Genomic DNA, 26,809 nt, shown 5'->3' with positions numbered 1-26,809 from the left:
TTCAGCCGGGGAGACCGGGAGGACGGCGCTTCTCCTCTTCCTCCCGGTGGGCTGCGCCGGGCAGGCGGGGCTGGTCGGTGTGGTCCCGGCGTGCCGGTGTCTTGGCCGCTCCGGCTTCCCCCTTCAAAGGCTGCGCGGCAGGCAGAGGTGGGTGGGGGCACGGAGAACTCCCACTGCCCGCCTCCCCCCGCCCACCGCTGTGGCAATGTTTCCCCGCGGAGCGTCTCTGCCTGGGCGCTGGGCCTCCTGCCGCAGCCGGGTCTCCGGGGCAGCCTTCAGCCAGGGGGGCCGGTCGCCCGGCTGGCCCGAGAAGGCTTCTTCAGCCTGGCTCTTAGGGCGGGGGCATTGGCAGAGCGGCAGGGGGCACAGCTGCCAGGGCTGCTATTGCAAGATATGGGGAGGGGAGGAGGGCTGGGCGGTCTCCAAATGGCTCTGGCTGAAGGTGGGAGGCTCCCTTCTGCTCCTGTCCAGGAGGGCTGGGTGGGAGGTGGGGGAGAGTCCCCTGGGGGCTTCCTGGTAATAAGGGGGGGTCGGTGGGTCTTGGCTGCCCCTCCTAATGCCTGCCTGCTTTCTTTCCTGCCAGGTCCTTTCGGGCTGCGCCATCATCGTCCGGGGGCAGCCCCGGGGCGGCCCACCGCCTGAAAGACAGATCAATCTCAGCAACATCCGCGCTGGGACTCTGGCACGCCGAGCAGCTGCAGGGCAGCCCGATGGCAAGGACACCCCTGATGAGGTAGGGTCCCCTCCCCTGGGCTTCCGATGCCAGCGCCTCAGCTCCTCTGTCTCCCCCACCCCCCAGCTAGTCCTTGGTAGCTTCCAGTCTGGGTCACCATCGGCCATGGCCAACTAATCGGTCCTGGGAGCCAAAGGACGTTTCTCCCCACTTGGAACTCCGGGGCTCAAAAAGCATGCCAACTCCTGCCCCGGCTGAGTATCCTGCGGCGGCGGCTGCTGCTGCTCCCGAGGCCCCTGCCCTTAAAGTGCCCGGAAGAACCCTGTGGGTGCCTGGCGATGTGCCCCCGATGTGCCCCAAGCAGGAGCTTGGACCATCTGCTCCCCCTGGCCCACTAATCCCCCGGCAGTCCCCTCACAAACAGAAGGCTGAGTTGGGTATGTAGCCCCCTCCCATGTTGCACTGGGTGAGGGACCCAGAACCCTTGCCCCCCTCAGCCAGCCAGGCCCGCCTGCTCTCGTGTTGGGGCCGAGGAGGCCATTGCCGTAGGCAGTGAGGCCGGAGGAGGGGCCCCAGGCCCGGCAGGGGGAGGTTGCCCACCGGGGTGTGTGTGTGTGCGTGCGTGTGTCAGCTTCTTTTCCTGGGCCACTCTGGCTAACCTCTTGCTTTGCCAGCCGTGGGCATTTCCGGCTCGTGAGTTTCTGCGGAAGAAGTTGATTGGTAAAGATGTTTGCTTCTCCGTGGACTACAAGACCTCTCCCCGGCGGGAGTACGGCATGGTGTACCTGGGCAAAGGTGAGAGGCTTCCTCTACTTGGGCTGGCCCTCCCGGGGCCTTCAGTGCTTGCCAAGGTTTGGGGTGGGCTGGCCTTCTTGCTGGGGCTCCTAGAGCAGCCGTTCTTGAGTCTGTGGTTAACATGTTACGGCTAAGGCCAGGCTGCGCCTTTTTGGTAAACCCCTCGGCAACCGGTGGTCCGAGCCCCAGTGTCTGTCCTGGGCAGGAATGCGCTCTCCCCATGGAGTGGGCCTGCTACTTGCGCTCTCCTCTGTCCTGCTTAGAAAAAGTTGGCAGCTGCCGGGGGCTTAGAGGGTCCAGATAGGGTGCGTGGTTGGGCCCCCGAGCCTGCCCTGTGGGAGGCGGCCCAGAGGCTCCAATGAGCCAGGAGGAGGCGCTGGCCATACTAAATGGGGAGCCGTTGCTGTGTGGAGTGCCCAGCTTGGAGGGTGGGCCGTTCCTTGTGGAGCCCATTGGGCACCGTCTTGCCTATTTGGTTTGGGCATCCTGGCAGACCTTATAACGGTATCGGCAGCCTCCTCTAGGGTGGCCCTGAGGTCAAGAGTAGGTTCCTGGGCCCCTCCTTGTGTCCTGAGAGGCACGGATGCCTCTTTAAAGAGAAAATGGGCTTTTAAAAATGTAATTGTGTTTGATTTCTGGTCTGTGCATCCCCCAGAGTCCTAGATCAGCCAACCAATGCAGCCTATCCTTCAAGCGTCGGGCATTGAACGCCTGGGGGGCAGCCACGCCAAGCCCCACAGCAGTCAGCCTGAGATGTGCTGGGCAGGCTGAAGGGGAGGGCCCCCCGCCTGCCAGGCTCTAGGGGCTGAGAGGGCGGCTGGAAGGCCCTGTAGCTTTGGCCTCTCCAGAGGGCCCAGCAAAGGCAGCCCATTCCGCCCTGCAGCAAACGGGGCCTAAGGGGACTCGGGCACCCATTCCCCTTGGGCCTGGTGACCACTGTGACACCTGGTGACGGGCGCTGGGCTGGCTTTGGTGGCAATGGTGGGAGCCTCCGGCGTGGCTTGCCTCCTGCTCCCCTCCGCCTCCTTAACGCTGCGCTCTCAATTGCAGACACAGCCGGGGAGAACATTGCCGAGTCCCTGGTGGCCGAGGGGCTGGCCTGCCGCCGGGAAGGGATCCGAGCCAATACGTAAGTCTGCTCAGAGCCTTGTGCCTGGCGGTGGCGGCTGGGGTGGTGGGGCAGGGCCTTGCTCCTTTGCTGCCCAGTAAAGCCAGAATCCGGCCCTAAGAGGAGGGGCCTCCCGGCAGGCTGGCTACCGGGAGTGCCGGGTGAATCGGGGCTCTGGGCAGCTGGACTGTCAGCGCTGCCTACCCTCTGTTGGGAGCAGCCTTTGGGCTTCTGATCCACCAAAGGGTCAGAGGAACCCAAAGCCTGGAAGGTCACGGGGGGGGGTCAGGCAGGACTGTCTATAGGTGATTTGCCCCCAAATTCTGGATGGATTGCAGCAGCTGCTGTTCCGGAATGGTCAGAGAAGGGGGGTGGGCTAGCTGGCTGGCCAGGTCTTTGTTAGGCCCTTGGCAGAAGTGTGGTTTGCATCCCATCACACACACACACACACATACACACAGAGGATTCTACCAGTTCACACCTATTTGCTAGAACCGGTTGTTAACATTCTAAGCAGTTGGGAGAACCGGTTGTTAGAAGAAATTACTGGCCTAATCCTGTAAGGAAGGCAGGAAGGAAACATTCTGGTGTTGCTTACAGAAACTGCCTCTCCGTTAACCCTTATTACATTCTTGGCAGGACTAGACTTCCTGGCTCTGGAACTTCTCTGGAGTTTTTCCCCCCTCATTTGCTGGTACTTTGCTTGTGTGGAGTGACCATTCAAAGTTACAATGGCACTGAAAAAAGTGACTCATGACCATTTTTCACACTTAACGACAGTTGCAGCATCCCCACAGTCATGAGAGACCAGGCGAGGAGATGCATGCCTCGATGTGAGTGATGTTGACTTGGCCACACCCAGTCAATAACATGACCACCAAGCCATGTCAACCCAGTCACATGACCACCAAGCCACGCCCACAGAACCGGTTGTTAAAATTTTTGAATCCCACCCCTGCACACACACATTGCGATGGGCGTCCATAGGTGGCCAGCAGTGATCTTGCTGGAGCAGCCCGGCTGCCAGCTTCCGGGTGGGCTTCCCGCTCTGCCCTGCCCCGCCCCCTTGAGGAAGTCTTGGGGGGCCCTGGGGGGCTAGCAGGCTGCAGAGTCTGTGGAGGGGGGTGCGTTTGGGAGGCAGCAGCCACAGCAGCCACCGCTGCTTCCGAGGAGGAGAGCCACCATCCAGGGTGGGTCTTCCCGGTGGCTGGAAGGGAGGTCTCCACCCCAAGGAGGCTGCTGGAGAGAGGGCTGAGCCTGTGAGCATCCCTAGTGCAAATCCATGCAGGAGCTCCCAGGATCATCCAGACTGGCTCCAGGGTCCCCTCCCACCTCCGGTCTAGGCACAAAATCTGCATGTCTGTTCAGTCACAATGTCCCCCATTGCTTCCAGGGTGCAAAATGTGCCTTTCCTTGTGTGGAGGACAGGGTGGAAGGCAAGGCCTAGTTCCACAGCACCTCCCTCCCTCCCCTCCGGACTCCAGACCCCAAAGGCCGAGGAACTTCACCGTCACTACTGCCTGGGGGGGCCAGCGCCCCCATTCCTGAGTTCAGGGAGCCTCGCTGGGAACTAGTCTGCGGGAAGGAGGAAGGAGGGGCTGCATGGGCCAGACCTGGTGGGGTCTCCCGCCCTCGTGTAAGGCATCCCCCCCCTCATGGAGGGCTTTCCTCCTCCTCCTAGTCCTGAGCAGAGCAGACTGGCTGAGCTGGAGGAGCAGGCCAAGACCGCCAAGAAGGGGATGTGGAGTGAAGGAACGGGGTCCCACACGCTCCGAGACCTCAAGTACACCATTGAGAACCCCGCACTGTGGACTCCATGCACCAGAAGCCGGTGAATGGTGAGTCCTCTTTTGCGGGGGGCAGGGAAGGGCCAGACCAGGCGCTGAGTGGTCTTTCTCTGCAGCCATCATCGAACACGTCCGGGATGGGAGTGTCGTCCGGGCTCTGCTCCTGCCAGACTACTACCTGGTCACCGTCATGTTGTCCGGCATCAAGGTCAGCCTCTCCCAGGGGTCATTGGAGTCCGGCCTCTGGTGGTCCACAGTGCCTCCTGCCCCCCCAGAACCCCAGCCCAGAGAAGAGCTCCCTTTGTCCTCTCCTGAGCCCTCCCTCCCTCCCTCCCTCCCTCTGAACGGTTTCTCATGGGGGGGGGGGGGGCAGGACTTCTCCTGTCTACTCTGGGTTGCCAGGTTTTGTGCCTTGCAAAGGGAGCATCTGGGCCCCCAGTTTATCCTGGTGCCTTTTCCAGCTTGTGTGAGTGTGTGTGAGTGTGTGTGCACTTATTAAATACATGTGCCCACCTCACCAGAGGTGACTCTAGGCGGCTTACAGGCATTCAATTAAAATGCACTATAAAACATGAAAGAAGGATCTTGGATTTAACAGTTCAATTAAACTAAGCAGGGTGGAGAGTCAGGGAGCCCAGCGTGTGCCCAAGGAGGAGGTAAGGCTATTCCAGTAGTCTCCTCCACTGGGGTCTGCCAGGCCTTCTAGGCCCATCGGAAGGCCCAAAGGGCGGGGGGGTGGGCACAGCCGAAAAGGTTCTTCCCTGGTCCCCAGCAGCTGGGATCCCTCTCGGCTGGAACGGGTCGGGCAGGTCAGTCCCACTGGGGCCAGCTGGTTCTTCAGGGAGTCTAGCCACGAAGGAGATATAAGTAACGCCTTGAACCGGATCCTGGCAGCCAGGATCAGCTCATGGAGAAGGAGGGGAACACGAAGGCCCGACCACGAAGCCCTGTTCTGCACCGGGTGGGCCTCTGTGCGGATGCTCTTCAAGGGCAGCCCCCCATCGAGCGCATTGCGGCAGGCCACACCTGAGTGGGCTGGGGCTGGAGTGAATGAGTGCAGGGAAGGACACAATGGACGCCCCACGTGAAGTTGTGCAAAGGCCCTCTTCGAGCAGGAGTCCCCGTCCAGGAGAGGCCCCAGGGGGCGGCCCCATCCAGAACTAGAAGTGATAACCGCATCCTGAGGTCCCTTCCACCCGCAGCCACTCAGCCTCGGGGGCAGTGACAGTATCCCTTGGGGGCCGGAATGGAAATGCCAGCTGGAGGGCCAGGGGCTCCCTGTTGGCCGCTCATCCCATTGGGGTGAACGCTCTCACCCGGGGGCTTCCTGTGGCTGTTGAAAAGGAGCCAAGAGAGCCACAGGCCACGAAAGAGTGGCCGGGAGCCGGTCTTCTCACTCTCTGTCCACACCGGTTGGGACCGGCCTTGGAGAACGGAGCCAAACCGGGGCAGGACTGCACCACCCGGCCCTGATCCCCACAGCTGGCAGCGCGGCCGATGGTATCGAGGGCCCCATGCAGCTCACCTCTGTCCTGGGCTGCCCCCCAGCCCCATAAGACCTGCTCCAGGCAGCTGCTGCCCTCCTCCTGGGCATGGAGTTAGGAGGAGGGCTGGGTGAGGGTGGACATCGCTGGGCCCCTGTTTAGCGGAGCTGCCTTCTTCTGGCTGGGATTTCCCACCGCCTTAATGGAGGCTGGAGGGCGTCCACTTCCAGGCAGCCCCCTGCCCCCAGGGGGAGAGGGGGTGGAGTCTAGTATCCCTGAGAGTGTGTGTGTGGGGGGGCATGCTTGGCATTCCCCCTTGTGGCATAGGCCCTTGTGGGTTCCCCTCCCTGACCTGGCTCCCCCTTCCAGTGCCCCACGCCAAGCGGGAAGCAGACGGCACGGAGACCCCCGAGCCCTTTGCGGCAGAAGCCAAGTTTTTCACAGAGTCGCGGCTGCTGCAGAGGGACGTGCAGATTGTCCTGGAGAGCTGCCACAACCAGAACATCCTGGGCACCATCCTGCACCCGGCAAGTGGGGGCGGGGGCGCTGGTGATGGGTGGGGTGGGGGCTCTGCGGTGGCGTCCTTGGGGCACCCAGAGTCTCACTTTGGAGAGCGGGGAGGGGGCAAAGGCCCGCATGCAGCCCAGGCGGGAACCTTGAGGGTGTTTCATGCGGAGGAAAGGGGACCGGCGGAGGAGGGGCTCCTGGGCAGAAGAGCGACTGGAAAGTCTGCCTGGGCACTCAGCCAGGCTATTTGCTGGTCATCTTTAGGAGCCACTCAGCCCAAAATGACTCGGGCTGCATACAGGCCCAAAGCCCCGAGGGGAAGGCAGCCTGCAGTGCTGCCCCAAGGCTGGAGCTCTTTGATCCTCGAAGGGGCGGGTGCCACGGCGGAGAGGCCTCGGGTCTCCTAACGTGGCGGCAGCGCTTGGCAGGCGGCCTCTGCAGTTCCCTTGGGCCCTCGGGAGGAGAACCGGGGGTTGCTCTGATGGGCAGCCGATGCCTGGACTGCGCTGGAGGCTGCCTCTGGGCCGACTCTGGGCCCCGGAACCGGCTGGCCAGCCAGCCGCTCCTTAGGCAGGTCCACCCTGCTTCCCACCTCGTTGTCCCTTCTCCCCCCGCCCAGTCCTATTGTGCGTGGGGGCTGCCTGAGAGGGGCCCTCTGCTGGAAGGGGGCTGGGGCTGTGGGGCTGCCTGGGAATGGGGGAGAAGGAGCGGTTGCCGAGTGTCCCTGACAGCCGCCTTCCCTCCCACCCAGAATGGGAACATCACGGAGCTGCTGCTGAAGGAAGGATTTGCGCGCTGCGTTGACTGGTCCATGGCCGTCTACACCCGGGGGCAGAGAAGCTGCGGGCCGCGGAACGGTAATGCAGGCCCTCCTGCCTGGGGCTCTTCCGGAGGGCGGCTGCGCTCAGACCCTCGGAGGCCTCGGAGCAGCAACCAGCTTTGGGGTTGAAATGGGAGGCAGGGAGGGCTGCTTCCCCTGCACCCACCCCCAGGCGGGTTGGGTGGGGGACTGGGCCCTGCCTTAAATTGCTGCTTGCCTGACGCGGCTTCGCAGGCTCTTTCAAGGGGAGGCGCACACAACCTGCTGTGGTAGCTCTGCCACCTTGGGGGAAGCGTTGGGGTCTCTCGCGGATGTACGCAGAATTGTTTGGGTTAGAAACGCTTGGAGTCTCAGCCAGTTGTAGTCGAGGTTTTCGACCTGGGGGGGACAGGACGGGACCATGTGGCACCTAGTTTGGACCAGGTGCTATTGGGGGGTTCAGGCAGCACCTCTAGGTGGGGCAGGAGGAGGAGGAGGAGGAGGAGGAGGGGCACTTGGTCTTGGGGATTTTTAGGCCTCTTCTCTCCTGAGAACCTGTCACCGGCACCCCCTGGGGGTGTCGGTGTGGGATGTGCGGCTGCGGGGGATGTGCAGGGTGCTTCCCAAGGCCCCCGTTCTGCATAAATGCTCAGCTCTCAGCCCGGAGGGAGGAGGCCAGGCAGCAGCTTCAGGTGGGCCCTGGGGCTGTGTCAAGCCTCCTGCCCGGTGTCTCTTTGGCCCAGGTATGCCAAGGAGCACAAGCTGAGGATCTGGAGGGACTACGTGGCTCCCACGGCCAACCTGGACCAGAAGGAGAAGCAGTTTCAGGCCAAGGTAGGCGAGACCTTCCGGAAGGGCCCTGCGAGCGATCGCTCTGGGGGGGGCTGGGCTGCTCCTGGGGTTGGAGCCTGGAGGGGGACTGTCCGGTAGTAGCACCGGTCCTCTCCGTAGCCCCAACCTGCGCAGGTGCTCATGGTGCTCCTCCCCCGTGGCTGCCTGGCCCCACTGCTTTCTCAGGTGGCCGTGGGGACTTGGGTGCCCTGCCCAGGAACCCGGCGCTGCCTGAGGAAGCAGCGGGCCCAGGACGACGAATGGCTGCTCCTGTGCGAAGCCTCCCCGGCTTGCAGAGGCCTGGGGCAGCTGGGCTTGTGCCCCACGCCCTGCAGGTGTTGCAGCCTCTGAGAAGGTCTGGTGCTGCGGAGCCCAAGGTCAGCTTGGAAACGGCCACGAGGTGGCGCCATTGCTGTGCCTGGCAGGGCAGAGGAGGCAGCCTGGCTGGCTGGACTTCCTGGAAAGCCCCTCGGCCTTCCAGAGCTCAGCCCCCCCAACCCGGAGCTTCTGCTTGGGGGCTCCTGCCCGGGAGGGGCGGGCGAGGAGAAGGAAGCTGGCATAGTCACCGGCGTCTGGGCCCTCCTTGGGCCTCTCCCTCCGGAGCCCTTTTCCAGCGGCCTCTGGCGGCCAGAGGTGGGGGTGGGGGCTGCTGTCCTGCGCTTGGGGACCCCTCCTGCCTGCCCGAAGGTCAAGGGGCGTGTCCTTCTCCCCAGGGTTAACCCCCTTGGCTCTCCTCGGTGGATCTGGCCCTGGGGAAAGGCAGCTGGAGAGGAACCGAGGGGAGGGGGAATGTGGGCCTTGGGGAAGGGGTAGGGGTGGGGATCAGAGGAAGAGGCCTGGGAAGGACCCACCCTGAAGGGCTTCCTGCCTGGGTTGCCAGGAGGGGGCCAGGAGCTCCCCCTCGAAAGAGCTGGTACCGACTGTGGCCCAAGGGCTCCACCGGGCAGCAGCCGAATGGGTGGCTGTCTCACTTGGCTCACCGCTTCCCAAGAAGGCCGGACTGCCTGGGACTCTCCTTCTGCACCCCCAAGAACCTTTCCGGGCAAGGGGGAGCTTAATGCAGCCGCCAGCGGGTGGGGGTGTGTGAAGGGGGCGGTTTCCAGCCCTTGGTTACCTGGGCTACTCGGTTGGGCCAATTGTGTCTGGAGGGAGCCTCCCCGCAGCCCCAGGGTTGCCAGAGAGTCCCTGGGGGGCGTTGAAAGTAGGGCAGGCCTTCAGCCAGAAGGAAAGAGGAGGCTGAGGGTTAAATATATTCCAGGGCTGCTTATTTTTAGCCAGGCCCTGCAGGGTCGCCCGTAGGAGGTGAACGGGAGACGCGAACGAGTGAGCGAAGGAGCAGAGCCTTCCTGACAGGGATGGGCAAAGACTGGCCAAGGAGGCTTCCGGGGGCCTTTCCTGAGGGCTGCCCAAGGGCCCGGGGCCTCCGTCTGGGGTGCCTTTGGTCGGCTGCAGCCGAAAAGCCCAACAAGGGCTGGTTGCGTTCTGAGGCTGCCGCTTCCGCTTGCCACCCTGATCTCGCTCTCTCGGCCCGGTTTACCCTCCGCAGCCCCAGGTTTAGGAGCCGGAAGTCTGCCCGTATCTCCAGTGGTGCCTGAAGGCAGAGATCGGGGGCTCGTTAGCCGGGGCAGAGGCCCTGCCCCCTTCTGAGGCCCCCACTGGCAGTTCTGCCCCCGTTGGAGCGCCGGCTGGGCCGTGGTGGCAACAGCCCGGATTCCTTTGTGGGATCCATCCCGAAGGAGAGGTGGGCTCTCCCAGCTCCGATCCCAATTGCAGGGGCGGGGGCGGAAGAGGGCCCTAGCGGGCCCCACATGGGGGATTTGGAGGGGCCGGAAAGGCCAAGACAGAGTGCCGGCCCTCCAGGGCCTTCCAAGACCTGCCCGGTGGGATCTCGTCTTCCTCGGGCCTTAGCGAGACAGTTGGGGCCCCTCTGAAGGAGGAGACCCGGGGCAGCTCAGGAGAGGGTGGGGGAGCGCCCTGGGCCCCGGCAGGGAGCGTGTAAGGGTGGCCCATTTCTGGCTGGGGCCCCTCCCCCGCGAAGGCACTCTGGGCTGCGCTTGGCTCTGGGCGGCCTCCCCCTCCTCTGACCCCGAGGCTCTTACGGCAGGCAGGGTGCTGATGGCTGGCCTCTCCTGTCCCCGAGCTCCCGTGTGCCCTGCCCCTGCCCTCCTGCAGCCACTGGGGGCGGGGGGCGCCTGCTTTCGCCGTTCTTTCCCAGGGCTGCCCTGGGGCTGTGGGTAGGGGGCCCCTTGGCTCTGAGGCCTCTTGAGGTGGGGGGAGGGGGCTGTAGCCAGGGAGGGAGCAAGGCCTGTGTGGCTGGTGATGGCTGCTCCTTTTGCCTGGTGGGGGGCCTCTCAAGGGAAGGGGGCGCTTTGGGGTCCGGCTTTCTGAGCTGCTGTGAGGCTGACCTCCTCTTGGCAGTGCTGGGAAAGGGCTGGCTGGGGGGCTTGGGTGGCTCAGAATCCCCCGAGCTCAGTCCCTGCCCTCTTCCTCTCCCAGGTGGTGCAGGTGCTCAATGCAGATGCCATTGTGGTGAAGCTGAATTCTGGGGACTACAAAACCATCCACCTCTCCAGCATCCGGCCTCCCAGACTGGAAGGAGAAGGCCCTCAGGTAGGGCGCACCTTTCGGGCAGGGCGGGGGCACGGGGTCAGCTGATTCAGGACGACCTAGGTTGAGCTGCAGCCCCTCCAAGAGGAGCAGGCCCTCACACTCTGGTGTTGCCGCACAGAGACCAGCCTGGCCTGTGCAGACCGGTGGGAGATTCTGGTTTTAAGAGAGGAACGGCTGAGGGCCCCCGCCTCTCTGTTGGGGCCTCCTTCTGGGCCCCTCTTCCGCTGCCCTCTCTGGCGTTCGCTTCCTCGGCTGGGAGCGCAGGAGGAGCAGGAGGGGATGCCGGGGGGCAGGCGGGGGGCTCCAGCTTTGGGCTCCGGAGAGAGGTCACTTTTCTGGGCCTGCTCCTTTCCTTCCCTCTGGGGCGCTCCTAGCAAGTGGAGGAGGAGATGCGCTGGGCGCCCTTGAGCTTCTCTTGAGTCCCAGGCTCAGCCCCACAGGCCCGGCAGGAGGGGCGGCTGGCTGTGGAGGGGCGGGCGGCCTCTTGACCGGCATCCGGTGGCAAAGGGGTGGCTGGAACCATTGGTGGGAGATTGGAAACCCGGCTTGCAACTGGTGCAGTTATAGAAAGGCTGGATAGAGATCTCCCCCTCCCACCGGTGGGTGGCGGTGGTAGTGAGGGCTGCGGCTGGCGGGAGGGCTTGCTCGCCAGGCTTCGGACCCCCCATGGGAGCAGCAGCAGCAGCAGCCCCGATGCAGAAATTCCCAATTCTCCCTTCTGGAGCGCGGCAGTGCCGGGAGGACAGCTGGGCGGCCCGAGTGGGTCTCGGGGGCAACCTGTTGGCAGCAGAGTCTCCAGCTGGAGATCCTGGGTGCCCGCATGCCCCTCTGGCCCAGGTTGGTGTGGGGCTGGCGCCTTTCCACGCAGGGTGGGAGCTCCCCTTTGCCCTCCTCCCTCAGTCTGCCCCCCCAGGCACCTCTTGGCCTTTGCCGGGTGAGGCCCCCCCAGCGGCATGGTCTGCTGGCCGTGGGGCTGGAGCAGCCTCCCAGAGTAGCTCCTCGGCAGCTGCCCCGGGCTTGTCCCCTGGGGCCTGTAGGTGGGCAGGCTTCCCCCCCCCACGGGGAAGTGACCGCTGGGGCAGCCTCGTCCAGCATCCTGAGGGGGAGGAGAGGCAGCTGGCTCCTGATCTGATGGGGGTGGGGTGGGGGCTGCGCTGGTCACCCAGCCGGCAGCCCAGGGGAGATGCCCCCTCTGGAGGGAGGCCGCTGCCTGCTTGGAAAAGGCGTCTTTGGTCTCCGCTCTGCTGATCTGCCCCAGTGGCTGCTGCCGCTCTCTTCCCTGCACTGCCACCCGCCAGTTAGGAAGGTATTTATTGGCACTTCTAAATCGGGAGCCTCTTCCAGCAGACAAACCCCCCCCCCATCTGGGGAGGGGCTAGAAAGGGGGGCCTCTGGAGAGACTGGCAGGGGCCCAGGGCCACGGGGAAGAGCCTCTGGGGAGGGAGCAGAGAGCCGAAGGGAGGGAGGGAGGGCTGAGGGGTGGCTTTGAGAGCTGTGCATGCGACCTCCTTTGGGGGCTGAAGCCTAGCAGGTCGGAGGGGCTCGAGCCCTCCGGGAACCGCCCCATTTCACACAGAGAGCCCTGGGGGTGTCCATGGCGTCTCCCCCTCTTGGCTCCATTCTCTTTCAGCCTTTGGGCAGCGAAGCCCCCCTGCGCCCTTCCCTCCTCAAGGTGCCCGGAGTCCCCTGGAGGACTGGAATTCCCCCCAGACTGCGCTGACCCCACCGAGGAGGCCCAGGGATCTGCTCTCTGGCAGTCCTGGGCGGCTTTGTGGGGAGGGGCACCCAGTCCCTCCAGGGGGAAAGCAGCCAGGAACTTGCGGGCGGGGGTGGGGGGGGGGGGTGGGGCTGGGGAGGACTTCCCTCTTGTGAGTCAGGTGGGCCTCAGCAAACCTGGGCAGGTGGCGGACGAGCCCCTTAACCCAGGCGGCCCGAAGCTTTTGACTGCAGTGCGGCACGTCTGCTATTCCACGCAGGAGAGGGAAGTCACGGCTGCACGTGCCGATCTCGGCCATAGAATAAATGACGACTGCCTACGAGGCAGCCGGGGTGGCGTGTTCAGCGCCCCCCCCGCCGGACTTCTGGCTGCCCTTCAGTGCAGGCTTGGAGGCAGAAACAACCCCCCCCCCCGCCCAAAGTTGTCCCAACCTCTAGCGGGCATCCAGCTGCCTGGGTGGGATGCTTCCTGGAGAGGATGGGTTGCAGTCGGCAGGAAGGACGGAGGAGGGTTTGCTTATTATTTGAAGTATTTTTTTAGCCGTCTCTCTTCTAACCATCTCAATCCAAAGTTGAAACAGCACTAAAAGTATAGAACCAAACCCATCCAAAGCAACAAAACCTGGTGCCAGATCAGTTCTGTTACTACTATCCGATGGCCTCCCAGTGCTGGAGGGAAAGCCAGGCCTTCGAAGGCCCATGGGAAGCAAAGGAGGCAGGAGCCTGCCATAGATGGGGGGGCAGAGGCTGCCACGGAAAGGCCCCTTCCAAGCGCCCATGGGGTGGCCCTGTTTGGGGGACCAGCAGCAGGCCCAGGGCAGGGCAGGGGGCAGGCAGGGGGCTGGCCCTGGGGGCACGTAGGGTTTTTAAAGGTGAGGACCAACACCTGGAATCCCCCCCCCCCCAAAAAAAAAAACTGGAGGCAGAACCTCTCTCTGGCCTGGATCCTCCTAGCTGACCTGTGCCTGGCCTGGGGGGGAGGAGGAGGAGGAGGAAGGGGGAATGGAAGATGGGTGTAGACAGATGCATGCAGACTTGGGAGGGGGGGTGTCTTCCAGTGGGCTCTGCTTGCCCCAAAGATTTGTTCTTTTTGGTAGGCAAGAGAAGGAATTTTATTTGGATCCAAAAGTTCTGCTGATGTTTCTCGGCACCATGAAACTCTGAGACTCCCCGGGCTGTTTTCTGGATTATGCTTTTCCTTTCTTGTTTTGGGGAGTTGGGATCTGTTAAAATGCGTTTGGCCCATTTGCACCTCCCAGGAGGCTTGGGGAGGAGGGGGCCTGCCCAGCTGGGAGCAGCCCTAGATCCCCTTTGCTAGCTCTCGGGGGCCCCTCCAGGGCTTGCTCATGGCAAGGGGAGGGGGCTCTGCTCAGCCTCATTGGCCGATCTCGGGCCTGTGTCCACCTTTGAGGTGGTGGGGGCAGGGCGGGTGGTTTGGGGTGCTCGGAAGCCCCTCAGGGCAAGAGGCCAGCAAGGGACCCATGTTAGCCTCTGGGGCTTTCCTGGAATGGATCTCACTTGTTCACTTCATCTATTTAAGCCGCAGACCCCTAGCGAAGAAGGAGAACAACGTTACGTGGGAAGGCAGCGATAATAAGGGAGGAATGGCAGAGGGTGATGGGAGGAGGCCTGCATTTCCCCCAGCACGGCAGCTGCCCCCGGGAAGGGACCGAGAGGCTGGAAGGGGGCCTCGGCTGGGGCAAGAGAAAGGGGGGGGGCGGCTCAGCCCGCTGTAGAGGAGGGAGGACCAGGCACCTTCTGGTCGCTTCTGAGGTCCTCCCCCCCTTGGCTCATCACGGCCCCCGGGTGCCTTTCTGGTGCCTTGGATTGGCCTGGCGGCTGGGTGTGCCCCCCCCTTCCCCCCCCCACGAAGCCTCCTGTGACCTGCCTCGGCTCCTGTCTTCCCCCATCAGCTCCTGACTCCGGAGATGCCGCCCGAGGCGTATTTGTGCCACAAGCAAGGCGGAAAGGCTACAACCACGTTGTAAACAAGGCCGCAGGAACAGTGACACGCCTTCGTTTCCTGTAGTAGACCGGAGAGCATGAAAATTTAAAGCTGAGCATCTCAGTTTAATGGTCCAAAGAAAATTTTCCTGTTCCCTTGGTTGAGCACGAGAGGCACTTCGCCATAGAAGTGCAAGCGGCCACTTCCCAGCCAGCGCTTCCCCCTCCCCCACCCCTGTGTCTGAGGCAGAACCAGAAATGGCACTCTGCCTCTGTACCTCCCGGGGAGAAAAAGGGCCGTGGGGGGGCGTGCCGCACCCCTGCTGTGCTCCGTTCTGAGCCTAGTGGGCCTCCCTGCACTTACCTGGGAGCCACAACGGGGCTCCTGGACGGGGCGGGGAGGGGCAGTGCCAGCCAGCAATCCAACAGCTGGTTCGGCCGAAGTGGTGCGAACCACTTGAATCCCACCACTGGGCTTGTTTCTTCCTGGCAAGGGGATGGCAGGGCAGGTTCCTAGGGCTGTGGCCGATGGTCTTTCCAAGGAGCCCATCCTGGCCGCCTCCCTGGTTCTGCGGCCAGCCGGAGGGCACTTTTGTCATTCCAGGGAGAGGCTGAAAGAGGCTCCTTTCCAGCTGGAGGGAGGGCGCCATGGCTGATCGAGTCCTTTCCAGATCGTTTCCCCTGTTAAATGACCGGCAGAACTGGGTGGCTCTGTTTCATTTGGTTGTGGCTGCTGCCGAGGATCGCTGTGTGAGATGGAGAGCCATAGCAGATCTTCTTTTTAAATCTTCAGAAAGTGCAAGCAAAATATGCTGCTACTTATGGTTGGGAAGTGGAGTGCCAAATTTGGAAATATTAAGGAGGAAAATATAGTTGGGCCGTACGGCCTAGGAAGCAGAAGTAAAGCAGGAGGAAGCTTTGTGGTTTAGGGCAGTTCAGTGACTTCTTTGTTGCTAGCACAAGCCTCCCAGCAGCCCCACGGCCTCTGCTGCTCTCTGCCTGGACCCCTTCAGATGGGTCCCAGGGAAATCGGACTGACAGTGTGGTCGGCTGAAGAGCCGAGTTCTCATAGCGAAGACGTGGCTAGAGGCTGCCTGTGGGAAAGGCCCCCAACTGCTCATCTCCAGGCTGCGTCCGAGTCAAGCCGAGGTGGAAGGAAACAGAGCCGCTGGCTCCACCGGATGAACTCGGCCGCACAGCCGCGGGTTGGAGGAAGAGCCTGGGAGTCGCTTGGAAGCCCTGAACCTCAGTGGCAGAGAACTGGGGGGGATGTGAGAAGAGACGGCCAGCCGTGTGTCCGTGGAACAAGCTGTGGAATTGAGGAGAGAGGCCAAAGCCAGGGAAGTCTCCAGATGGATGGTCGGTCGGTCATTGAGTCCCGGTGGGCTCTCAGCCCCCCCGAGAGAGCGATTGGCTCCAGGAGGATCTGTTCCCAGCCTGCATCGACAGCTGAGCCCCTTGGGCTGGCCGCCGGTTCCTCCCTTCCGCCTTCCACAGAGAGCTGGCTTTCCCCAACACACGTCTGAAGGAGGATCGTTTGTGCTGTGAGCGACTGAGAACTCTGGGTTAATTTTCCGGGCCGTCTACTCTGGGTCCAACACGAACTTCAGAGGCATCAGCACTTCTTCAAGGCCCAACTACTTTTCCTCCCGCAGCGTCATTCATAACAAGGCTTGCAGTACTCTGACCTTTGTAGGCGCAGGCGCATCGTGGCTCCTGAAGCTCTTCCGCAAGGCCTTTGGGGCTGCTCTGCCAAGGGCTGGTCTGTGGCGCGTTTCTTGGCTGCTGATTATTTTTAAGGCTTAATCCTAGAAGGCAGAAACTACAAGGCGCTTGGATTGTCTGCGTTGTCCGTCCTCAGGCTGATGGCCGTGCCTGTTGTGGTTAGTTTGGTCTTCCTTTTATTTTAATCCCGTTGTTCTCACTGACCGAGCCTTGATTTCCGTTCCTGGAACTGGCAGGTCCTTTGCCTGTCCGGCCCTCAGCTCAGCGCTCCTGGGATCCGTCAGCCTCTCCTCCTCCAGTTTTAAAGCCTCCCGTGCTCATCTTCTCTTCATCCTGCTTCCCTTTGCATGTCTTCCGCAGCTAGGTGGAATGACTAAGGGGAATCCGTGTTATTGGGTCCCACTGGAGTCAGGCTGTTTCAGCCGTTGCCAGCCCAGGCACGGCCTCCCTTTAGACAGGAGAGCCTGCGTCAGTCTGCTCTGGGCCAGCCTAGCCGCCCGAGGCAACGTGGAGGAGGAGGCAGCCTCTGTGAAGCCACTGGCTGGCTTGAAGGGCAGACGGGCAGCCGAGTTGGGAGGCTGGACCGAAGCACGCCTGTCCTCCCCTCAGGGGAGCAAGAGGCTCCTTGACCCGCCGGGATGCTGGCTCCCGACGTCCTCCTCTTCCTCGGATAATGCAGGGCAGGGGTGCCAAACGGGGATCCCCTCCCTGAACCTGCCAGGCTCCGATGCCATTTTCTTTGGGAACAGATAACTCTCCTCTGCCAATTGGCGAGGCCACTATTTAGGCTTGGGGACTCTGTGAGGACTTGCTGGTTCCTTGGCCCTTCACAGAGCAGAGGAGAAGCTGCGCTGGCCGAAGGGGACTGCCAAGGGCTGGCGGGCTCAGATCCCCCTTCTCCCAGTTGGGTCCTTCTGGAGTACGGTTTTCATGCCGGCCATTTTGTCTATCCGTTTAATTGTCCTGCACCCCATGGTCCTTGCCTGGACAGATGACTAAGGAGTCTGTCACGGGACGCTTTGTCAAATGCCTTGCTGAAATGAAGAGAGCATTCCCCCCCCCCACATCCACTCTGGAAATTGCCCGATCCAGAGGCGAGATAAGGTGAGTGTGGCAGCCTGGAGGGGGACCGAGGCCCACTGAGCCATTGTTGCCCTGTTTCCAAGGTGCCCACCAGCCAGCCTCTTTATTTCCTGGTTGGAACCTTTCGGGTATCCCCTTTTCCTCTTCCGTGAAGGAAGGAAGGCGAGCGCTGCTTCTTCGGCCAGGTTTCTGCAGTTCTCATCAATGAGGCGCATCGGCTCAGCTGGCTTCCTCGTGGCCTTTGCGTAGCGTCCCCTTCCGCCGGCTTCAGAAGATCTACCCTGCCCAGCAGAAAAAGCGAGTGCTGTTGTGGGAACCCAGGCAGGAGCCGAGGGACCTGCCTCCTCTTGATCGCAGGCGGCCTTTTGCTTTCTCCCTTGAGCAGCTGTTTGTGTTGAATCTACACCTGGCCGCCCTCGTTTCCCTCTGAGCATCCCTCACAAACTCTTCCTCAGCTTCGACCTTCCTGGCGCAGCCTCCGTCTTTCCATCCGGCTGCGCTCGGCTTTCAGATCTCCACCTAGCTTTCTGTCTGCTTCCGCAGGCCTCGCTTCCCTCCTTGGGAGGCGTTTGCAGTTGTGCCGTTAGTGGCTCCCTTCTCAGAAACGCCCCTCCGCCTTGGGAGCCTCTTCTGGTTGGCTTCTCTTGCCATGGAGTGCTGCTGCCAGGGGCTTTTCTGAAGGCGGTGGTGGGTGGGGATGTATCAGCTCCCCCCTCGTAAGCCAGGCCTGGGGTGTTCCGTGCTGACTTTCCAGCTCCTGCGGTTGCTGCTTCGTCCCCCCGGCCGCTTCCTGCTGGCGAATTACCAGCTCCTCAGCATGGTGAGGAGAGCTGCCTGGGCGGTGAGGGCGAGGCCCGCCTTACTGTAGCCTTCGGGTCCTTCATCAGGACCAGGCAGGAGCTGCGTTGGGCAGGACTCCTGGGGTCCCAAGGGCCCCTGTGAAAGGTCTGCAGGGGGGGCTCTGGGGAGGCTTCCCTGGCTGCCTCTTCTGGGCAGGAGACCCAGCAACGGCTTTGCTTTAATTAGTTCCCCCCCCTTACAGCAATGAGACTGGAGGAGGGGGCTCGGGGGGTGGGGGTGATCCAAGTTGCTACTGGTTGCAGGAGCCCTGAGTGCATCTCGGAGTGAGTGAAGGGTTCTGGGGAAGGCCCTCTGGGCTCCTTGGCAGCCTCTGAGCAGACTCTTCGGCCCGGACCTCACCCCTTGCAGTTTCCCCCTTTGGTTTTAGCCTCCCCCTCCGTGGTGCCAGAGAATAATTCCACTCCTTCGGATGACTGAAGGCTGCCATCACGTCTCCCCGTAGCATCTTTCGGTAGCCGGTTTCTTTAACTGTCCTCCGTGGCCAGAGGTGGCCGCCCTCTGAACTTGCTCCAAGAGCTGCCCCTCTCTTGCTCGTGGAGAGCATCCCGAACGAGGCCTGGAGGAGGAGGAGGAGGAGGAGGCAGCACCCCCTTCCCATGATCCGGGCACCTGCTCATGCTCCCCAGGAGGGTCTCTTCAGCAGCTGCATCCCACACTGGCTGAGGTTTGTTTCCAAGGCATGTCTAATAGTAACAATCAGAATAGAGCTGGAAGGGACCTTAGAGGTCGTCTAGCCCGACCCCCTGCTCAAGCAGGAGACCCTCTACCATTCCAGACACAGGTGGCTGTCCGGTCTTTTCTTAAAAACCTCCTGCGTGGGGAGCACCCACAGCTTCTGCAAGCAGGCTGATTCCACTGGTCAATTGTCCTCACTATTGGGAAATTTCTCCTTAATTCCAGGGTGCTTCTCTCCTTGGTAAGTTTCCATCTGTTGCTTGTTGTCTTTTTTCAGTGGCTTTAGAAAATAATTTGACCCCCTCTTCTTTGTGGCAGCTCTTCAAATACCACAATATTGCTGTCATGTCACCCCGAATCCTTCTTTCCTCTAGACTAGCCAGGCCCAGTTCCTGCAACAGTTCTTCATAGGTTTTGGCATCCAGGCCTTTAATCATCATAGCGGTTCTTCTTTGCACTTGTTTTTCAAAGTCTCAACATCCGTTTGATAACGTGGTGACCAAACTGGACTGCAGGATCCCAGGTGAGGCCTTACTAAGGACATATAAAGCGGTACTAAGACTTCAGGTGATTTTGATTCTATGCCTCTGTTTACACAGCCAAGGATTGGATTGGCTTTTTTGGGGCTGCTGACGCCCACGACTGGCTCCTGTTTAAGCGATCGTCCACTAGGACTCCGAGGTCCCTCTCACCGTTGATGGTTTTGAGCCAGATTTCGCCTAATTTTTATTTGTCCCTTTGGTTTCTCCTGCCCAGGTGTAACACCTTGCTTTTCTCCACATTGAAGGTCCTATTGTTGGATAGGGCCCATCATTCAAGTCTGTCCAGATCTTTTTGGATCCTGAGCTTGTCTTCTTGGGTCGTGTTGGCTATTCCTGCCAGTTTAGGGTCATCTGCAGATGGGGTGAGTCCCCCTTCTATCCCCTCACCTGAGTCATTGATGGGGACATGTTGACGAGTCCTGGGCCTAAGACGGAACCTTGTCGTCCCATCTGGTGGGGATGCTGTCTATCCCACGTTTTTCTAGTTTACCAAGGAGAAGGTTGTAGTCTACTTTATCGAATGCCTTGCGGAGGTCTTTGATTCTCGGCCAACAGCTTTATTCAGATACGTGACCATCCCATCGTGTCTCCTCAGCTGCAGGATGGCCACCCCAAAGGCCGGCCTGCAGGAAACCTTCAGGTTTGTCCAGGTTCCTGAAGCCCTCTGGCTGATAAGGCAATCTGAGGGTTTTCTGAGGCCCGTTAATAGATAACGTACCATGACAATATACTTACTGAACACATTAGGGCAGCGTCTGCTGCCTTTAGTGGAAAAAGGGATGCGCAGCCCTGGGATATAATCACTTCTCTTCACTGGGTCAGTCAGTGAGGGGCCAGTCGGGCACCATGGTTGAGGCTTGCCCCGTGTAAAAAGCCCCATGCTACGCAGAGTCTGCTGTTGGAGACAGGTTGGTGGTCAGCATGCTGAGGTCAGGGCTGGGGGGGGGCAGGTCCAGAGGGAGAAAATGCCCCCAGCATTGCATCGCCCCGCCAAGCCCCGCCTGGACAGTGGGGCGCGGTCTGGGGGCTCTCTTGCAGGGCCGGAGGCCTGTCTTGGAGGGTCCCCTCGTAGAAGGCAGGGAAGGAACGGGGCCAAGGAAGAGGGCGCTGCTGTCCAGAGGGGCCACCTAGGAGCACCTGGCCGATCCGGAGGAAAGCGGGGCTTCACGGGGCGGATGAGAAAGGGGAAGGAGACGCCCGGCGGCCTGGCTGGAAGGGGAGTCTCGGCCTCAGCCCAGCTGTGAAGAGGAAGGGGAGGAAGACGCTTTGGGCAGCCTCGGGACCTGGCAGGTTGCAGCCATCGGTGGAGCAACGGCTTCTCGGCAGTATTGGCAAATTGGGCGGAAGAATGTCAGGATATCCATCCAAGAGCAGAAGCTGGAAGGAATGTAGGTCACTCGGTCCCAGAATGGCTGAGGCAGAAGGAATTGGCCACCCGGCCCTTTCTCCAGGGGCTTCCAGTGGAAGGAATTCAGGCTTCCTGCTCGTCTCTGGGCTGAGAAGCCGCCACGTGTGGGATGATGTGGGGATGCTCACGCCGGGACCAGGTCAGCGCATCGTCTCCCCTTCCTGGGCGGGTGTGGAAGGGATCCACTTGCCAGAAAAGCTGCGGTTGCTCTCGAAGGACCCTCCTGTGGAGAAAGCCCCCCCTCCGCACATGGAGAGGGCTGGGCCTGCTCTGAAGCAGCAGAAGCGGCTGCACCTGTGGCACTTTGGGTGCTCTGGTGGTGGGGAGTGTGCAACGCGGCCGGCCTCGTCTGGCCCCTGAACAGTGGAGGAGGCGGTTCCTGCATTTGGTCCCTTTCCTGTCAGAGGGGGAAAGCACCTGCGCTCACTGTGGACATCGACATGGAAAAAGGCCTTCGTGGAACTATAACCCGAGATGCAGGTCTTTGCAATTCCCCTATTTTATTGGAAATCCATTTTACGGCAGCTTCAGGAAGCAATAAAGTCATCTGTTTATATTCTGAGAACTGTAGTTACTTTCCCTTCAGTGCCCATGCTTTGCTGCTCATCCCACTTGAGAAGCCCCCTCTGTCGGCCCTGCTAGGTAGGCCAGGAAAGCTAGGAGTGCAGTAAAAGAACTGGACGAGAGAACACCTGATGTGGTGCTGCACCTCCTCCCCTCCTTAGCGCTCCCGTAGGCTAGAGCGGCGCCTGCCTGAGCCACCGCCAAGCGTCACCACGTTTCTCTGGGGTGAAGAAATGCTTGGGCCCCTTTGGCCTAGGGAGCCCCTCTTGTTGGCCTCCCTTAAGGAAGGCCCCCTCCCTTGCTCTCTGCGCCCTCCTCTTCCTCCTCCTCTTGCATCCTGTCGGGGCACCAAGGGGAAGGTCGCACTGTGCTGAAACGGGCAGTGGGAGGGGGTGCCCTCTGCAGAGCCACCTGAAGGTGGGCGGCTGGGTGGGCTCCTTCAGTAGGGCTGGACGGTCCTGGGCTGGGCTCCGGTTCTGGGGCGAGGAAGGTTTGGAACAGGCACCGGACGGATGGCCAGTTTCTCTTCCTCGGTTCTACCTTTGGGGAGTGGATGCTCTGGGATGGAGGGACGGAGAAAAGAGGGAATGGCCAGCCTCATCACAGCTTGTGATTTGTGAGAACGGAAGGCTGCCCCGCTTTTAATGTGTCGTGTCCCCCCCGCGCACACACACACCCTCCCGTGAATAATACCTGGGGAAAGAGGCCAGGAAGACGAGGCCAGGCTGGCTGCGGGGCCTCCGCCCTGCAATGGGAATGTGTTCCTGACAGGAACTGGGCAGGAGGAACGACTCCTGCGGTGGGATGCAGGGCCTGGATCTGGGCCCCGAGGAGAGGGGGCACGTGAGGCAGTGGGAAGGGGGGGGATCCAGGACAAGCATTACACTTGTATCAAAGAAAGGGTGGGATGGAATCATTAAAAGAAGGGTGCAAAAAAGAGGGGCAAGATGAAATCTGTATGATAAACATTGGAACAATTGTTTATTTTAAATAATTACATTGAATTGACAAGTTGTCCCGCAGCAAGTTGGCTGTGGAGAGTTGGCTGATGCAAGTCCAATGCCGGTGGCTAAAGCCCCCCCCCCCATTGATAGACTCCGGGGCGAGGGGGAGAACTTTTTGGGAGCCCCTGAGCCCCACACCCCCTTTCCCTACTGGCCAGCCCTGCCATCAGTCTGGGAGTAAGAGCCTCTGCTTTATCCCTCCTTCCTGCCTTGAGTGTTTGGGAGGCGGAAATCCCACGGGGGGAGGGTTGACCTGGAAGGCCAGCGATCCCATTATTAGCTGACCTTTGACAGTGCACCAACCAAGTCAAAGATTGATTTCCAGAGCTGGAGGCGTCCCTGTCACCCTCGGCTCCAGGTTTGGGGCAGCTCCAGCTGTGAAGTCCCTGGGGGGTTGGGCCCCCCCACAAACATGACCAGCTGATCTTGGCTTGATGCTTCGGGATTATCTAGCCCAGCGGTTCCCAGACTTTTTCAGTCCACCGCCCCCTTGGTGCTACAAACTAATCCTCGGTGCCCCCCACCCAGGGGTGGGATTCAAATTTCTGTGGGTGTGGCCTAATTTGAGGGTGTGGCTTGCTGGCCATGTGGCTGGCTGGGTGTGGCTTGGTGGTCACATGACCGGGTAGGTGTGGTTTGGTGACTGGGTGGGCATGGCTAGGTGACTGGCAAACCAAATATAAGTGGTCCTCAATGGCCGGTTGCTTAGCAAGTGTTCTAATTTATGACTGGCCTCCCCAGAGCTACTTGACCTGTTTTGACCTTTATGTTGCTGAATTGCATTGATATGTGTGTCCCTTCTTGTGCACAGCCCGGAAGCTTTTGTGATTCTTTGCAGCAAAAATTACTGACCTCTGGCTTTGCTCTACTTTTCAAACGTGACGCCACTGCCGCGTTCTAGGTGCCGGCCCCGCAGGTCCACCCCATTGAGCCCACTGCACCGGAGGGACCTGCCCAAGCAAGTCAAGTCAATGGGGTGAGCCTGAGAGAGGGAAAGAGAGAGAGAGAGAGAGAAAGAGAAGGAAGAAAAGAAAGGGAAAAGGGAAAGAAAGAAAAAGGGACAAAGAAAGGGGGGATGGAAGGAAGGGACAGAAAGAAAAACGAAGAAGGAGGGAGGGAGGAGAAAGATAATGAGATACCTATTCTACTCCAATGACCTGCTCCAGCAGGGTTAGAAGGGAGTGTGTGTGTGTGTGTTCTTGTAATTTACCAGTACATTTTGGTTTTGCCTTCTTCAGAATTGGCACTGTAATACATTGGGGAAAAGTAATTTTTTAGGGTGGAGATCTGGTCCAATGGATCCTGTTTAAAGCCTCAACAAAATGTGAGAGCTTCCTGATAGTTTTGGCCATGTTTCGTCCACAAAACCTTTAATAAGAAGCCAAATGTTTCTCTCTCTCTCTTTCTCTCTCTCTCTCTCCCTCCCTCCCAGACTGGTTTTGCTCTACTTTCCCAATGTGCCTGCGGAGCCAGCGCTCCGAACATGGATGGATGGAGGGAGGGAGGGAGGGAGAGAGAGAGAGACAGGTAGGTAGGTAGGTAGATTGGTAGATAGGCAGGCAGGCAGGCAGGCAGACCTTTTGGATGAATGTATGGATAGATAGGTAAGTAGGAAGGCAGGAAGGCAGACAGACAGCTTTTGGATGGATGTATAGGTAGGTAGGTAGGTAGATCTATATTGGTAAATAGAGAGATAGGGAGGTAGGCAGGCAGACTGAAAGGCAGGCAGGCAGGCAGGCAGGCAGGCAGGCAGACCTTTTGGATGGATGGATAGACAGACAGACAGACTGCGACAGCGGCGGCACTTTGGGAAAGTAGAGCAAAGCCAGAGTGGCTTTGCTCTACTTTCCCAACGTGCTGCCGCTGCTGCGTTCAACTCGCCGGCTCCACAGGCTCACCCCATTGAGCCCCTTGCACCACTCCAGTGCAACAGTCAGTGGGGTGAGCCTGAGGTGCCGGCGCTTCAAACGCCCCCCTGCTGCCTCTTAGCGCCCCCCTGCCAGCCCCCTTGCCTCTTAGTGCCCCCCTAGGGCATCCCATCACCCCCCAGGGGGCGGTACCACCCTCTTTGGGAACCACTGATCTAGACCCAGGAATGGGGGGGGGGGCAGTAGGGGTGCGTGGTGGTGCTTAGCAGTTGGCAATTCAGAGGGCCACTTTCCCTTTCAGTGCTGTGCCTGGGTTAGGGTCTACAAACACCTCTCCACCCCCACCCCCACCCCGGAGGTCTTGCCCCATCCAGTGATGTCAGGGTGAGTGGCATGCTCTGGGCCCCATCAGTGAAGCATCACCAGCTGGAGCCTCTTGGGGGTGGCTCCTGCCCCATGGACTAAGGCCCCCTCGAAGGCCCTGCCGCTCAGGTCCTTCTGGCCTCTGGGGAGCTGCAGGGGTCCCGATGGGCCCGGAGGGGGCCCTGGGTGCCGATCAGCTACCTTGGTTTGCTTTTCATTTTCATTTTAAAAGTCCCCAGAGGTGAGAAAGGGCTCCCAAAGGAGGGAAGCCTCTCTGAAAAGATCTGGCTGTTTCCGGAAAGCACGTGAAGGGGAGAGGGCAGCTGGCAGTTGGGGCGGGAGGTTCCGTTGCTGTGGGAGCGGCCATAATCCACAACCTGCAATCCCATGGCTGCATTGCTTAGCAGTAGCGGTGCTGGCCGTCCCATTGCCGCCTTTAATGTGCCCCACGTAGTAGGCATGAATGCAACCAGGGAAGGGTGCTGAAGCTGCGTCCTGGGCAGTGGGTGGGCGGGCGCTGCAGGGGCCACAGAGCCCAGGGAGCTGGGCAGGGGCTGTGGGCGGGCACTCCAGCCTGCCAGGTCCTCATGCTGCCCGGGGGCTCCTTGGGAGAAAAGGCCGCGGCTGCAGGAGCTTCCCCATTGACTCCGCTTGTGGGAAGCCGGCTGGGAAGGCTGACCCTGTGGTTGTCCCAACTGCCGGCCCTTTGACAAGCATCCGCATGGCGATCACAGAGCCTCGGTGGTGCAGTGGTGAGCGCAGGCCTGCAGTCGCCTGGCCGGCTGACTTAGGACCTTGGTGAGTGTGGAAGGTCACTGGACGAGGAGTGGCCCCCCCAAGGGCTACTCTGAGTCCTCGCCTGACGGACTGCCTGGTGGGGGGACTGCTGCAGGAAAACCGCTTGGCGATGGATCCCTCCCCCATTTGTAGCCGTTGCAGCTTACCGTGTGAACGTGCAATTAGCACGCTTGAGACGGGCAGAGTTAATGCAGAGCACGGAATAAAAGTGCATTTTGTGGCAGCATCCCCACCGCAGAGACTGCCTTAACAATCGGCTGGGAAGCAGGGAAGGTGCATGGTGCTCATGGGATTTTCCATTCACCGACTGGGGTTTCCAGCCCCAACTGTGGTTCCTGAGAGAGGCGTCTCCGTGTTAGGCACAGGGCTGATGTGTGGCTCCCTCCGGGTATCCTTGAGCGGGTCCGGTTTTCTTGACACCCCCCCCCCATTCAGCTCCAGGCTCCTTGGGGTGCCCTGTAGAGCTCTGGGCCCTGCGGGCTGGAGCCTCTGCCCTGGCCTGTGCCAGCCCCAAATCAGACTGGCATTTGTCCTTCAAGCTGAGACCGAGTCTCATTCAGAGGCAGCGGCTTTTATGAGCCCCTCTCTTCCGCAGACCCACCTGGAATTTAAATGGGGGAGGGGAGGGGAAGGTGGCTGTGTAGACACCGAGGGCATGTGTGCGTGCGTGTGTGTGTGACAGAGTGAAGGCACCCTCCCAATCGAGAGCCGTGATGGGCTAAGACCCCATTGTGTTACCCGAGGCCTTCTGAAGTGGCCTGAAACCCCGGGGTGGGTGCAGGCTCAGTGCCCACTTAAAAGGCATTGGGGGGGGGGCTCTCCTGGAGGCCCAAATGCTCCGCCAGAACCTTGTCCTTGTTTTGAGCATGGTTGCCAAGCGTGCTGCATGCCCACATAGGTGGCCCCACTTGCCCCGGGGGAGGATCCCACCAGAGGAGAAGCAGGCCAGGACGCCTCTGGGGCTGTGTGGGGTGGGAGGGGGCTGCTGAGGGAGATGGGGGGGAACAAGGAGGCCTCTGGCTTTGCAGCAGTTCTGCTTCCCCCCCGCCCGGCCGTCCTTGTGCTGCTTGTGAGGATCTGCTCTGGTTGTGGGGCTGCCTGAATGCAAGCCACACACACACACACACACACACACAGTGGGCTGCGGCTCATTAGCAGCGCAGTTGAGTGGTTTGAGCCGTAAGTGCCAGGCGGTGGTGCCTGCCCCATTATGAGGTTGGCCTTCGGCCTCATTATGGGTCACTTCCGGTCATTGATCCGGCTCTCTCAGTTCGGACGTGCTGGGAGGGCAGTTCAGCCTCTGCCCGTCTGCTCTAATTCCATCAGTCCAGCCTCTCGGTCAAGGGGGTCAGAATGACAAGAGGGACAGCCCAGGGCCTGGCAGTAGGGGATCGATTGGGGGAGGGGGTTGGCGTGTGTCAGGTGGATGGAAGCCTCCCCGCATCCTGGGGGGAGGGGGCCTCTCCGTCCACAGGGAAGTTTCCTTGTGATTTCCAAGAAATGGTCCTGCTGGAAGCTGAGCTGTACGATGGGTGGGAAGAGGTTGAAGAGGCCCTGCAGACGGTGGGGAGTGAGCCATGAAGGGGGAGTGTATGGTGGCAATTGTGTCCTGGGACTTCTCAGGGTCCCAGAGGGAGGAGGAGGTGGCGATCTTCCTGTCCAGC

The 26,809-nt window shown here is 60.8% G+C and overlaps 1 protein-coding gene across 1 annotated transcript in view; it reads left to right on the top strand.

The window, feature by feature from the left end:
• SND1 (staphylococcal nuclease and tudor domain containing 1) overlaps window positions 1-26,809 on the top strand; it is an 86,341-nt gene that overhangs the window by 285 nt on the left and 59,247 nt on the right. Inside the window, 12 exon segments of the mRNA XM_026687883.2 lie at window positions 584-733; window positions 1,348-1,468; window positions 2,519-2,597; window positions 4,258-4,379; window positions 4,382-4,414; window positions 4,480-4,571; window positions 6,217-6,223; window positions 6,226-6,374; window positions 7,106-7,184; window positions 7,187-7,211; window positions 7,897-7,987; window positions 10,481-10,594. Of these exon segments, the coding sequence (XP_026543668.2) occupies window positions 584-733; window positions 1,348-1,468; window positions 2,519-2,597; window positions 4,258-4,379; window positions 4,382-4,414; window positions 4,480-4,571; window positions 6,217-6,223; window positions 6,226-6,374; window positions 7,106-7,184; window positions 7,187-7,211; window positions 7,897-7,987; window positions 10,481-10,594 (1,062 nt within the window).

This window comes from Notechis scutatus, chromosome 6 (genome assembly GCF_049901735.1).
Source record: "Notechis scutatus isolate UNSWTSFEM ecotype Mainland chromosome 6, rNotScu1.2, whole genome shotgun sequence".
Classification (NCBI taxonomy): Eukaryota; Metazoa; Chordata; class Lepidosauria; order Squamata; family Elapidae; genus Notechis; species Notechis scutatus.
This window is presented reverse-complemented; position numbering and strand designations above follow the sequence as displayed.